General features: G+C 50.3%; 1 protein-coding gene across 2 annotated transcripts in view; it reads right to left on the reverse strand.

Annotated features, from left to right (window-relative positions):
• Positions 1-14000, reverse strand: part of EIF2AK4 (eukaryotic translation initiation factor 2 alpha kinase 4) — a 134521-nt gene that overhangs the window by 20096 nt on the left and 100425 nt on the right. For both annotated transcript variants that reach the window (XM_063947196.1, XM_063947197.1), the window contains 7 exons: positions 11971-12147; positions 10803-10937; positions 9556-9666; positions 8168-8290; positions 7118-7204; positions 4540-4652; positions 162-220 (listed from right to left, as the gene is read on the reverse strand). In XM_063947196.1, coding sequence (XP_063803266.1) covers positions 162-220; positions 4540-4652; positions 7118-7204; positions 8168-8290; positions 9556-9666; positions 10803-10937; positions 11971-12147 — 805 coding nt within the window. The remainder of the gene's footprint in view (positions 1-161; positions 221-4539; positions 4653-7117; positions 7205-8167; positions 8291-9555; positions 9667-10802; positions 10938-11970; positions 12148-14000) is intronic.

Here is a 14000-nt window from a genome sequence, read left to right on the forward strand (position 1 = left end):
ACGTGTCCCAACAGTAACCAATATAAATCCTAATTATGAATGGTCCTCATTGTCTTATACAGAGAACTATTGTTTGTAGTAGGAGACAGCCGTCACCAGGAAGACTAATGTAATCATAGCCGTCCATAACAGAACTGCCCACCACACTCTGCTGTACTTACTCTGCGAGTTGGAGAAAGCTCTATTCGTATTCTGGCCAGACAGTGTGTCCATCACCTCTCTAAACAAAATCAACAAATCACTTATGACACCACTTACATTCACAATTACATAAACAGACAAGTGATCTGATAACATCCTTCCAATATTAAATATCGGTGCACCGCTGGTGGCAGATGGGACTTACAATCACATATAGCCCTTCTTCAGACCATATCCATTTCATTGGTTTATCCGGGGGCTGCTGGATAGGATCTATGTGTGGGTCAGTACAGACAGAATTATAGGCCCTAAACAACCTTATTGGTCGGCAATACAGCAGCATGTATAACAGGTTACAGATCATTCCTAGTAAGAGAGACTGCCAAAACACTGGGAGTGACCGGAGTTAGAAGGATGTGTCCGAGGAGGGCAGCGGGTTATTACAGAGATGGGGATTCATTTAAAGTAAGAGTTATCTATGGATCACAAACCAAATCTTGGATCATTTAGAGGGAATGTTTAAAAATTCGGAGTGTTTCTAACCTTCCTGCTCACCAACCGCCTTCCCCAATCTCCCGCTCACCAACCGCCTTCCCCAATCTACCTTTCGCCCTCCCCAATCTCCCGCCCTCCCCAATCTCCCGGTCGCCCTCCTCCCTAACCAATCTCCCGCTCGCCTTCCGCCCCAATCTCCCACTCGCCCTCCGCCCTCGTCAATCTCCCGCTCGCCTTCCGCCCTCCCCAATCTCCCGCTCTAACCAATCTCCCGCTCGCCTTCCGCCCTCCCCAATCTCCCGCTCACCCTCCGCCCTCGTCAATCTCCCGCTCGCCTTCCGCCCTCCCCAATCTCCCGCTCGCCTTCCGCCCTCCCCAATCTCCCGCTCGCCCTCCTCCCTAACCAATCTCCCGGTCGCCTTCCGCCCTCCCCAATCTCCTGCTCGCCCTCCGCCCTCGTCAATCTCCCGTTCGCCTTCCGCCCTCCCCAATCTCCCGCTCGCCCTCGTCAATCTCCCGCTCGCCTTCCACCCTCCCCAATCTCCCGCTCACCTTCCGCCCTCCCCAATCTTACGCACGCCTTTCGCCCTCCCCAATCTCCCGCTAGCCCTTCGCCCTCGCCAATCTACCGCTCGCCCTCCTCCCTCCCCAATCTCTCGCATGCCTTTTACCCTCCCCAGTCTCCCGCACGCCTTCCGCCCTCCCCAGTATCCCGCTTGCCTTCCTCCCTCCCCAATCTCCCGCTCGCCTTCCTCCCTCCCCACTCACCTTTCGCCCTCCCCAATCTCCCGCTCACCTTTCGCCCTCCCCAATCTCCCGCTCGCCCTCCCCAATCTCCCGCCTCCCTCCCCAATCTCCCTCCTCCCTCCCCAATCTCCTGCACGCCTTTTGCCCTCCCCAATCCCTCCCCAGACTCCCGCACGCCTTCCGCCCTCCCCAGTCTCCCGCTCGCCTTCCGCCCTCCCCAATCCCTCCCCAGTCTCCCGGACGCCTTCCGCCCTCCCCAGTCTCCCGCTCGCCCTCCTCCCTCCCCAATCTCCCGCTCGCCTTCCTCCCTCCCCAATCTCCTGCTCGCCTTCCGCCCTCCCCAATCCCTCCCCAGTCTCCCACATGCCTTCCGCCCTCCCCAGTCTCCCGCTCGCCTTCCGCCCTCCAGTCTCCCGCTCGCCCTCCTCCCTCCCCAATCTCCCGCTCGCCCTCCTCCCTAACCAATCTCCCGCTCGCCTTCCGCCCTCCCCAATCTCCCGCTCGCCCTCCGCCCTCGTCAATCTCCCGCTCGCCTTCCACCCTCCCCAATCTTACTCACGCCTTTCGCCCTCCCCAATCTCCCGCTAGCCCTTCGCCCTCCCCAATCTCCCGCTCGCCCTCCTCCCTCCCCAATCTCCCGCTCGCCCTCCTCCCTCCCCAATCTCTCGCTCGCCCTCCTCCCTCCCCAATCTCCCGCTCGCCCTCCTCCCTCCCCAATCTCCCGCTCGCCCTCCTCCCTCCCCAATCTCCTGCATGCCTTTTACCCTCCCCAATCACTCCCCAGTCTCCCGCACGCCTTCCTCCCTAATCTCCCGCTCGCCTTTCGCCCTCCCCAATCTCCCGCTAGCCCTTCGCCCTCCCCAATCTCCCGCTCGCCCTCCTCCCTCCCCAATCTCCCGCTCGCCCTCCTCCCTCCCCAATCTCTCGCTCGCCCTCCTCCCTCCCCAATCTCCCGCTCGCCCTCCTCCCTCCCCAATCTCCCGCTCGCCCTCCTCCCTCCCCAATCTCCTGCATGCCTTTTACCCTCCCCAATCACTCCCCAGTCTCCCGCACGCCTTCCTCCCTAATCTCCCGCTCGCCTTTCGCCCTCCCCAATCTCCCGCTCGCCTTTCGCCCTCCCCAATCTCCCGCTCACCTTTCGCCCTCCCCAATCTCCCGCTCACCTTTCGCCCTCCCCAATCTCCCGCTCGCCCTCCCCAATCTCCCGCCCCAATCTCCCGCCTCCCTTCCCAATCTCCCGCTCGCCTTCCTCCCTCCCCAATCTCCTGCTCGCCTTCCGCCCTCCCCAATCCCTCCCCAGTCTCCCACATGCCTTCCGCCCTCCCCAGTCTCCCGCTCGCCTTCCGCCCTCCACAGTCTCCCGCTCGCCCTCCCCTATCTCCCGCTCGCCCTCCTCCCTAACCAATCTCCCGCTCGCCTTCCGCCCTCCCCAATCTCCCGCTCGCCCTCCGCCCTCGTCAATCTCCCGCTCGCCTTCCACCCTCCCCAATCTTACTCACGCCTTTCGCCCTCCCCAATCTCCCGCTAGCCCTTCGCCCTCCCCAATCTCCCGCTCGCCCTCCTCCCTCCCCAATCTCCCGCTCGCCCTCCTCCCTCCCCAATCTCTCGCTCGCCCTCCTCCCTCCCCAATCTCCCGCTCGCCCTCCTCCCTCCCCAATCTCCCGCTCGCCCTCCTCCCTCCCCAATCTCCTGCATGCCTTTTACCCTCCCCAATCACTCCCCAGTCTCCCGCACGCCTTCCTCCCTAATCTCCCGCTCGCCTTTCGCCCTCCCCAATCTCCCGCTCGCCTTTCGCCCTCCCCAATCTCCCGCTCACCTTTCGCCCTCCCCAATCTCCCGCTCACCTTTCGCCCTCCCCAATCTCCCGCTCGCCCTCCCCAATCTCCCGCCCCAATCTCCCGCCTCCCTTCCCAATCTCCCGCTCGCCTTCCTCCCTCCCCAATCTCCTGCTCGCCTTCCGCCCTCCCCAATCCCTCCCCAGTCTCCCACATGCCTTCCGCCCTCCCCAGTCTCCCGCTCGCCTTCCGCCCTCCACAGTCTCCCGCTCGCCCTCCCCTATCTCCCGCTCGCCCTCCTCCCTAACCAATCTCCCGCTCGCCTTCCGCCCTCCCCAATCTCCCGCTCGCCCTCCGCCCTCGTCAATCTCCCGCTCGCCTTCCACCCTCCCCAATCTTACTCACGCCTTTCGCCCTCCCCAATCTCCCGCTAGCCCTTCGCCCTCCCCAATCTCCCGCTCGCCCTCCTCCCTCCCCAATCTCCCGCTCGCCCTCCTCCCTCCCCAATCTCTCGCTCGCCCTCCTCCCTCCCCAATCTCCCGCTCGCCCTCCTCCCTCCCCAATCTCCCGCTCGCCCTCCTCCCTCCCCAATCTCCTGCATGCCTTTTACCCTCCCCAATCACTCCCCAGTCTCCCGCACGCCTTCCTCCCTAATCTCCCGCTCGCCTTTCGCCCTCCCCAATCTCCCGCTCGCCTTTCGCCCTCCCCAATCTCCCGCTCACCTTTCGCCCTCCCCAATCTCCCGCTCACCTTTCGCCCTCCCCAATCTCCCGCTCGCCCTCCCCAATCTCCCGCCCCAATCTCCCGCCTCCCTTCCCAATCTCCCGCACGCCTTTTGCCCTCCCCAATCCCTCCCCAGTCTCCCGCACGCCTTCCGCCCTCCCCAGTCTCCCGCTCACCTTCCGCCCTCCCCAGTCTCCCGCACGCCTTCCGCCCTCCCCAGTCTCCCGCACGCCTTCCGCCCTCCACAGTCTCCCGCTCGCCCTCCTCCCTCCCCAATCTCCCGCTCGCCTTCCTCACTCCCCAATCTCCTGCTCGCCTTCCGCCCTCCCCGATCCCTCCCCAGTCTCCCACACGCCTTCCGCCCTCCCCAGTCTCCTGCACGCCTTCCACCTTCCCCAGTCTCCCGCCCTCCCCAGTTTCCTGCATGCCTCCCACCCTCCTAAAAACAAAAAACTGTGGAGTTCCAAATCTTGCCCAAACTTAAACATACACTCACATGTAATGCTAAGAATAGTACGTTTAAAAATAAACGCATTTGATATATATATATATATATATATATATATATATATATATATACACACACACACACACACACACACACACACATCTACACACACACACACACACACAGTATATATCTCGGTACATCTCCCACCTGTTATTTCTTTCATCCAGCACTTTGATCCGCAGCTTTTGAAGTAGGTGATCTACCAGATCTGACTCCAATATCCTTTTCTCACTCTGCCTTTCCTTCTCAAATGCTTTCAGCTGTTTTACCCGAAACAAACCAGTGTGTTAATAATACCATGTATTTAGCGCAGCTTGCAAGAGCACAACGCACTTCTGAATCATTCTGTGAACAGAAAGAAATCCTTTCAGCTCCATTTTTACAATAACTTGAATTGAACCTATACACCCATCAGCCATAACATTAAAACCACCTGCCAGGTGCCTAATACTGTGTGGGACCCCTCGTGCCACCAAAACAGCTCTGACCCATTGAGGCATTTTGTAGGCTCCAGAAGACCTCTAAAGGTGCCCAACAGCAATATGTTAGCAGCAAATCCTTTAGGTCCTGTAAGCTGCGAGGTGGGGCTTCAAAGGCTTGGACTTGTTTTTTCTGCACATTTTCAGATGCCCAATTGTATTCAGATCTGGGGAACGTGAAGGCAAGTCAACACCTTGATCTTTGTCATGTTCCTCAAACCATTCCTGAACATGTTTTTTGCAAAGTGACTGGTATTGTTATCCTGCTGCCATCAGGCAATACCGCTGCCATAAAGAGGTGTACTTGGTCTGCAGCAATGTTTTGGTAAGTGGTATGTGTCAAAGTAACACCCACATGAATGCCAGGGGTTGGGCACTCAGCACGCAGACGGTCCGAATCCCGGCAGCGGAATCACAACGGATTTTGGTATTGTAACCCTAATCCTAACTCACCCCTCCTGCAGACTAATCCTGTCACTCTGGTCTAGTGCCTAATCCTAACCCCCAATACTTACTGTCGGGATTTTGATACCGGAATTCTGACAGTCGGCATGCTCAGCGTCAGGATATTGACTACATCCTGAATGCCAGGACCCAAGCTTCCCCAGCAGAACATTGCCCAGAGAATAACGCTGTCTCCACCAGCTTACCTTTTTGCCATAGTACATCCTGGTGCCATCTCTTCCCCAGGTAAATGACACACACGCACCTGGCCGCCCACATGATGTAAGAGAAAACGTGATTCATCAGATAGGGCCACCTTCTTCCATTGCTCCATGGTCCAATTCGGATGTTCATCTACCCATTGTAGGCATTTTTGGTGGTGGATAGGGGTCAGCATGGACATTCTGACCAGTCTGTGGCCACATTGCATTGTTTGTTGTTACCTCTTTTCATCATGGCCCGCATTAACTTTTTAAGCAATTTGTCCAACAGTATCTCTTCTGTTAGACAGGACCAAATGAGCTAGCCTTCACTCCTCATGTGCATCAGTGAGCCCTGGGCACCCATGACCCTGTTGCTGGTGCACCCGCTGAACTTCCTTGGACCACTTTTGGTAGGTATTACTGCATACCGGGAACACCTCCAAAAGACCTGCCGATTTGGAGATGCTCTGATCCCGTCTTCTAGCCATCACAATCTAGCCTCTGTCAGTCACTCAGATCCTTACGCTTGCCCATTTTCCTGCTTCCAACACATCAACTTCAAGAAGTGAGTGTTCACTTACTGCCTAATACATCCCATCCCTTGACAGGTGCCCCTGTAACCAGACAAACAATTGTATTCACTTCACCAGTTAGTGGTTTTAATTTGATGGCTAATGGGTGTAGTGTTACCAGAATAAAAACCCTCTTCCCAAGTAATAGGGTGATCTGGTGGACACTCCCAACCTAACGGCTATGAAACGTTTTAGAGCAACCGGAGGACGTTTAGCGATGGACGATGAAGCGAGATGGAGAATCTACAGCGGTTGTCCCATCAGCCGCACTGCCATCCTGATTACTATGAAACCTCCCAGTTGAAGTAACAGATACTAGTGTATGTGGGGGCAAGTATCACTCAAGTCACATAGGTTCTGAGCATGGATCCTTACCACTGTACTTCACGTGGGGGAGTGGTGGTAATAGCACAGATTTATATTAGGCCGACTTTTCCTTTAGACACAATAAAGCTACATCATCGTTTACATCATCTGTTTTAAAAGAATGTTCACATTTCAAACCTATCACCGATGTGGAATATGTTATTTAGAGGGGATCCGGTCTCTAGGTCGACAGTAACTAGATTGACCGCTATTGGTTGACAGTAACTAGGTCGACAGGAGGGTTTTTTTTTTCTTACTTTTTCATACTTTACGATCCACGTGGATTATGATTGGGAATAGTAACCTGTGCCAAATGCAGCGGTAGTGGAGCACTAATTGGGGTTCCCGGTCACTTCATGGAGAAACGACACCTAAAAAAAACTCATGTCGACCTTTTGACCTGTCGACCTAGAGACCCTGTCGACCTAGTTACTATCGACCTTCCATACCACACCCATTTAGAGATAGAACCAGATTCATGAGATTAGGTTTGATACTTCTCCCCCTCTGTCTGCCTGCCCTGCGTGTGATTAACTGATCCATTTTATCTAGAGGTCAATTGTCCCTCTTAATCTACAGTAAGACGTGTGGCACTTAAGCGTCCTCTATCTTCATAATGCCATACATTACCAGAAGAGTATTAGACATTGCTGAGATTTACCTTGACGTGATTTCCTTCTTTATCAGAGACAATAGCAGCTAGTGTGATACCGGATACCCTGCAATATTCCTGCAGTTCATCTTGTGACTAAAGAAATAACAGAAGGTTATAGACATTAGACATACGTTGTGACATGTTTATACAGGTTTATAAAATCATCGTTACCAATGATTTCCAGCAGGCAGAGATTTGTAGGAATGAACGGACATGGGGGGTCATTCAGAGTTGTTCGCTAGCTGCTTTCGTTCGCCGCGCAGCGATCAGCCAAAAAAACGCCACTTCTGCGCATGCGGCGCAATGAGCACGCGCGTCGTACTTTACAACGAACTATGTAGTTTCACACAAGGTCTAACGAAGCTTTTCAGTCGCACTGGTGGCCGCAAAGTGATTGACAGGAAGTGGGCGTTTCTGGGTGTCAACTGACCGTTTTCAGGCGTGCCAGGAAAAATGCAAGCGTGGCTGGGCGAACGCTGGGCAGGTTTGTGACATCAAATCCGGAACTGAATGGGCTGAAGTGATCGCAAGCGCTGAGTAGGTCTAAAGCTACTCTGAAACTGCACAAAATTATTTTATAGTCGCTCTGCGATCCTTTCGTTCGCACTTCTGCTAAGCTAAAATACACTCCCAGAGGGCGGCGGCATAGCGTTTGCATGGCTGCTAAAAACTGCTAGCGAGCAAACAACTCGGAATGACCACCATGGTGTAAGAAGCAGATGTGAACATCTTTTTATAATATACTAGAGACGAGCGGGTTCGGATTTAACGCCATAATAAACGCCAGTTCGGTTTTATCCAGATTTTTATTATTGGCTATCCAAAACGTGACAACCGTGAGGCAATAAAATGCCGTTCTGAGATCGGAGTAAAACCGAACCCGCTCATCTCTAATTCATGCAATGCTAAACTGTCGTCATATGGATATAATAACTTTAGTTAGTTTAGTTGCACGAACACAGATTTTTATAAAAAAATAAAATGTTCGTGTTCTTGCATGTTAGCAAGCATTAGACGTTACCTCATACTCCTGTTAGCAAAATGGCTGACCCTTACCTCTGACCAGTCATACATGATCTCTGCAGTGATGCCGGCAGCCCACAACTTCTGAATGATACCAATGGCCCTGTTCACAGACATTTGCCCAGCACTTACAACAAGGAGGTCACAGCTGCTGACCTGGAATTAAGAAAAAAATACTAACTGCAGGTTTTATATGTATGTAATTGGGAGAAGTAATGTACCATCTCACAGAAAAGTTCCTTAACACATTTTTGTAGGAGCCGTAACTTGTTTTTATGTGTTTTGGAGCAAATAACATTTTTGGAAAATTTATGTTATGGGGAAGGGGGGGGGATCTGATGAACTTTTTTGTATAAAACTGGATTATGCGTGTATCCATAATGAAAAATACAAGAAATACAATAAGAGCTCAGGTTTATATGATAATCCCTCCTTCCTGGAATCACCTCTGTTCCTGCTGTCGGTCACGGTGCTCCTCACACTGGCTGCAAAGGTAGAAGTACAAGGACAATTTCACTGCGCCCTTCAACCTTGTCGTTGCCTTCAAAAACAGACAACGTTCTATGGGGGTCATTCCGAGATGATCACTAGCTAAATTTGTTCGCAGCGATCAGGCTAAAAAACGGCAGTTCTGCGCATGCGTATGCAGCGCAATGCGCACGCGCGACGTATGGGCACAACGAACGATGTAGTTTTGCACAGGGTCTATCGATGCATTTCAGTCACACTGCTTGCCGCAGAGTGATTGACATGAAGTGGGCGTTTCTGAGTGGCAACTGACCGTTTTCAGGAAGCGTGCGGAAAAACGCAGGCGTGCCAGGAAAAACGCAGGTGTGGCTGGGCGGCTTTGTTACGTCAAATCCGGAACTGAATAGTCTGAAGTGATCACAAGCGCTGAGTAGGTTTTGAGCTACTCTGAAACTACACAAACATTTTTTTGCAGGCGCTCTGCGATACAACCGTTCGCACTTCTGGTAAGCTAACATACACTCCCAGTGGGCGGCAGCATAGCGTTTGCACGGCTGCTAAAACTAGCTAGTGAGCGATCAACTCGGAATGACCCCCTATCTGCGCAGAGCTTTTAATATGTGAGGATTGCATTGCTGCCACAGTAAAAGTGGTGTTTCCCAACCCTAACAAGAGGTTATTGCCAGCGGTCAAAACAATGTAAATATTCTGTCAGGAGGAATAAAATGCAATGTGATTAAGGAATACAATTTTGGGTGATGGCACCAACCGCTAGAAAATGACCCAAAAAGATTAAAACATCATATATAATTTTGATTTACAAATTAAAAAAACAAAACAAAAAAAAAACAACCTTTTATAATATTGCGGCTTAGAGACAGCATTTGTGGTAAATCTATGTCTATAATAAAAGATAAAATTATTACATTCTGCTATATTCACTGGACACTTACGTTGTCATCAGCACTGGAAAGCGCAGCAGAGATCTTGTCTATCGCAATACTAACGCCAACAGCGCAGGGCAGAATACTGGATCCAGTCTGAGGTCCTCTAAACACTGAAATCTGAACACAAAACAAGGCACGCTCAAATAATGAGAAACCATTTCAGTACAGCTGGATACAGTGATACGGATATTACTACCCTGACTTAATCACGAGAGCAGTAGCCGACAATTATCCCATTGAAGACAATGACGCCACCGTCGTTTGCCGATCACAATAACCGGCCGCCGTGTTACCTTTCTGCACAGCCCAAATGGGCTAGCAGGGTACTGGGAACAGCTTCCTCTAGCTCAGTGATGGCTAACCTTGACACTCCAGCTGTTGTTGAACTACACATCCCAGCATGCTCTGCATCAGTCTTAGCATGGTCAAGTAGCTAAACTGTAGCAGTGCATGCTGGGATGTGTAGTTCAACAACAGCTGGAGTGCCAAGGTTAGCCATCACTGCTCTAGCCAGTATTGCTGCTGCTGTGCCACGCCTTTGGACGCTCAATGCAGGCACCCTGCAGTCTGTAAAGCCACTTGGAGCATCCTCAGGCTGCATTCCCCAGTGCTAGAGGCTCTCCCCCCCCCCCCCCCCCCCGTGCCACATCCTGCGCTCAGGGGGCGGGGCGGCACAGGGAGCACTGACTGATCTTCTCTGGGACCAATAGGAGAAGCACGTTATTCTCTTTGTAAAGTAAAAACGGAACCCGAATAAAATCATAGAGTGCAACGCTCAATCATCATGTAATAAACCATGGTAAGCGTGACGTAACATATAGCAAATAATTGAAATCAGTATCCAAGGTGGCTTGTGGTAATATGCCATAAATGTGAAATATGTACATGGCAATAAAAATCGGTATTCCACTGTAAAATAGGAGTTCGATGCAACACATTCACATCAAAACAAAAACGCTGGGTGGGCCTGGTACAGTAGAGTGGGGGAGGGGAGGGAGAAATTATGCCAACATTGTCCTGTTCAGGAAATAACAATCTGTTGTCACTATTTTGTCCTGTTCCTCTTTCCTATAGGGCTTGTTCAATCTAGTCTGTGGAGCTTAGTGAATAATTGAGGGGTAAAGACGCTAATGATAATAACCACATGCCCTAATGTCTTCTGTGCTGCTCCGGATAAGACAAGCGACAATTTTCTCAGCAGCTGCACTCACTGTCCAAGCCTGTGATAATGCCCCATTACACCCGGGACTTACCAGATGGTCGTATCTCCCGCCAGCTGCCAGAATGTCGGGGACGGTCCTCTGCCGGCGTTTGATGAACGCGACAAACTGAAACACAATCCCATTGTGCTGCTGCATCTTGTACACAAGGCCGAAGTTCACAACCACCTAATTAATGAAACGCATGCTTTTGAAACGGGCCGCTATATATAGCTTCAGGAGATGAGGAGACTGGAAAATATATGCAATGAGGCTTTGACCACTGGACGACATACTGAATTTTTCTACAGGGACCAGACGATGAAGGACAAGTTTAAAAAGAGCCTGAAATCCCCAACATGTGGAATGTAAAAAGAATCATTTAGTGAAACAATACTTCCATACTAAATATTACTTGGTTGTCCTGGTTCTGTAGTCGAAGTTCCAAAACCTAATGTGTCAATAGTGAGTTAATGCAGGCCTATTGTTTGTCGGTACAAAAAGGTCCCCTATTCTGGCGATAACCACTGCTCTACCCAAGCCATCTGCCGCACACGCTTATGCGCACAAAATGACATTGCATTCTGGGAAATGCTTCACCAGTGCCCTGGAAGAGAAGCAGCTGTAATGAAGCTGATGCAGAGTTGAATGTACGCATCTTGGCGGAGCATATCTGTGTGTTTTTGCACTGCTTATGCTCCGGAGACGAGCATACGGACGCCCAAGTGACGCAGAGTTCTACGCGATTCCGGTGCATCACCATTTACAACTAAAGAGGTGCGACTGGGTTGTCCTAGGGGTAATACAGAGTTGGACTAAAGCGTGAATATGCCTGTTTCCTGGAGTATCTTTTTCAACGAGTATAGGCTGGAACCAGTGCTCAGAGAGAAGAATGATTACTATCAAGACAAGCATATAGCTAGGGGGCAGACGCACAGCAATATGCAACACTGCATACCGGTGTATAAGTGTTATTTTATCTACTTGCATTAAGGAATCTGTTGCAGACACTTGCCATTCAACTTTGCCTCAGAGGCCTGATTAAGATGTGGTTGGAGTGACCATTGCGGCTGCTTCCTTGGGAAATGTAGGCCACCGCCGTCCCTAGATGGCTGCAAATGGTCAATCAACCGATGTCTTCTGCAGAATCAGGCCCCAGGTGCATTGTCTCAGGAAAGTAAAAGGTTTTTTTTTATAGGCTCCTTAAAAACTAAATTCTAACCTGAAGTTTTACGCTCATTCTCTTGACTAGTTCGATAACTTCCTCCAGGTCTTTCAGGCCTTGTTTGGCCAACACACCAACTCCTGATTTCTGCTTGGTCAGTATGGCCATCATTGGTTCCAGTTCCTGAAGGTCTCCCTTCTGCTCAATAAACTTATAAAGGCGATTCAACTGAAACTGAAATCAGAGCAGTAAAAGAGAACAGAAACCCATCGCTGATGAAGAATTAGGACAGTCAAGATATATAGGGGTGCATTCAATAAGAGTCGGAAGCTGGCGTCTTGTCGGAAAGAGGGTAGCTTCCGAATGATTGTGATTGGAAGGGGTTCCGACCTATTCATTACCAGCAGTTTGTCGGAAGACTGTCGGAATACACGTGGATCGGCGGCTGTCGGAAGCGGGGCCAAACCCGACAGGTTTTAGCCCCGTTTCCAACAATGTCAATCTGAAGTTGGATTGACACTGTCAGGATCAGGCCAAACCTGTCAGATTTAGCCCAGCATTGAATAAAGTGCTGTCGGGTCCTTTCCGTGAGAAAGGACCCGACAGCTATTGAATATATGAAGTTAGTGTCAGGGATGTTATTGATTTTTGAAAAATACATTTTCTTAAATAAGCCCTAACATATACGTCACGCCAACCGGCTTCCTTCTCCCCTGCCGCCCTGTGTGATATACATCCTGTGCAGCAGCCGCCTTGCTGAGAGCCGCCCGGAGCCGCTGATTTCCTGTCTGCCTCGCTCTCACCACAGTGTCAGCAGCGCCGGGCAGCTCTCAGCGAGGCAGCTGCTGCACAGGATGTATCACACAGGGCGGCAGAGGAGAAGGAAGCCGGTTGGCGTGACGTATATGTTAGGGCTTATTTAAGAAAAACTAGGGTATTCAATTATCTGCAAATTCGCGGTAATTTTTCACCCGAAAATTTTTCGCAACAATCGGGCGAAAATTGCCGCGAAAACGCTCCGTTTTTCGACCTATTTAATTTAATTTCACCTGATAAATTCTTGCAGTGAAAAGTGCAGGTGAAAATGGGGAAATCAGCCTGTACCCCAAAAAATGCTAAACTAACATAGGAAAACAGAAGAGAAGTGTATTAGAGAGTTTTTGGGGACTTAAATTGTGTGAAATGGCTGTTATATGCATTTTTTTAAAAATGCAAAAAAATGATAGAAAGCAAGTTTTTTTGAGCAAAATAAATGCTCTCATTAAATTTGGGGTACATGAAAATGGGTATAAGTATATATTTGGGTCATTTTAGGGTACTTTAAAAAAAAAAGTGGAAACAGACCGATTACTCCCATCTGCAAGCCTAAAAACACCTGTCCCACTCATAAAGCACCCCAATATACCTGTCCCATACCTTGAACCCCAATTTCCATCACTTTGTACTTTTTCACCCCAAAAATGACATGTCATTATTGGCCAATTAAAAATAATTAAAAACCTCAACGTGCCTAATTAGTCATTAAGGGGGGTGTCCCAGGAGTTCTGTACCATATCCAAACATTTTTACCTTAAAATAGTGTCTTTTCCCAACTTTTCACCTTCAGAGTAGGTGAAGTGAAATTAGTGAAAAAATGATCACCGATAAATTTTCCAGGAAAATTGAATAGGCTGTAATTGCGTTTCGCGGGAAAAGTCCGTTTTTTTCGCGCGAAAAGTCCGTTATCGCTGCTAATTGAATATACCCCAATGTCTTTTTCAAAAATCAACAACAGCCCTGACACACAGCAGCTGCACGGACGCCGGGCCAAATCAGACAGTCGGATTTGGCCACTCTATTGAATAGCCCTTGTCAGATCCATTCCGACAAATGCATGTAGGAATGGGTCCGACACTTATTGAATACACCCCTTAATCTACATAGACGCGGCAGCCGTCCTAAGTCTGATTTTAGGCAGCGTATCAGGAGATGTGCTTAGGTATGCCAACTACTTCCGCAGTTAATTAAGAACCCATGGGCTAGGCTGAAGTTGTTAAAAATATTTTTGGGGAATATCAAGTTATATGTTAAAAAACAAGGACAGATCT

The sequence above is a fragment of the Pseudophryne corroboree genome, chromosome 12 (genome assembly GCF_028390025.1).
Source record: "Pseudophryne corroboree isolate aPseCor3 chromosome 12, aPseCor3.hap2, whole genome shotgun sequence".
Lineage (NCBI taxonomy): Eukaryota > Metazoa > Chordata > Amphibia > Anura > Myobatrachidae > Pseudophryne > Pseudophryne corroboree.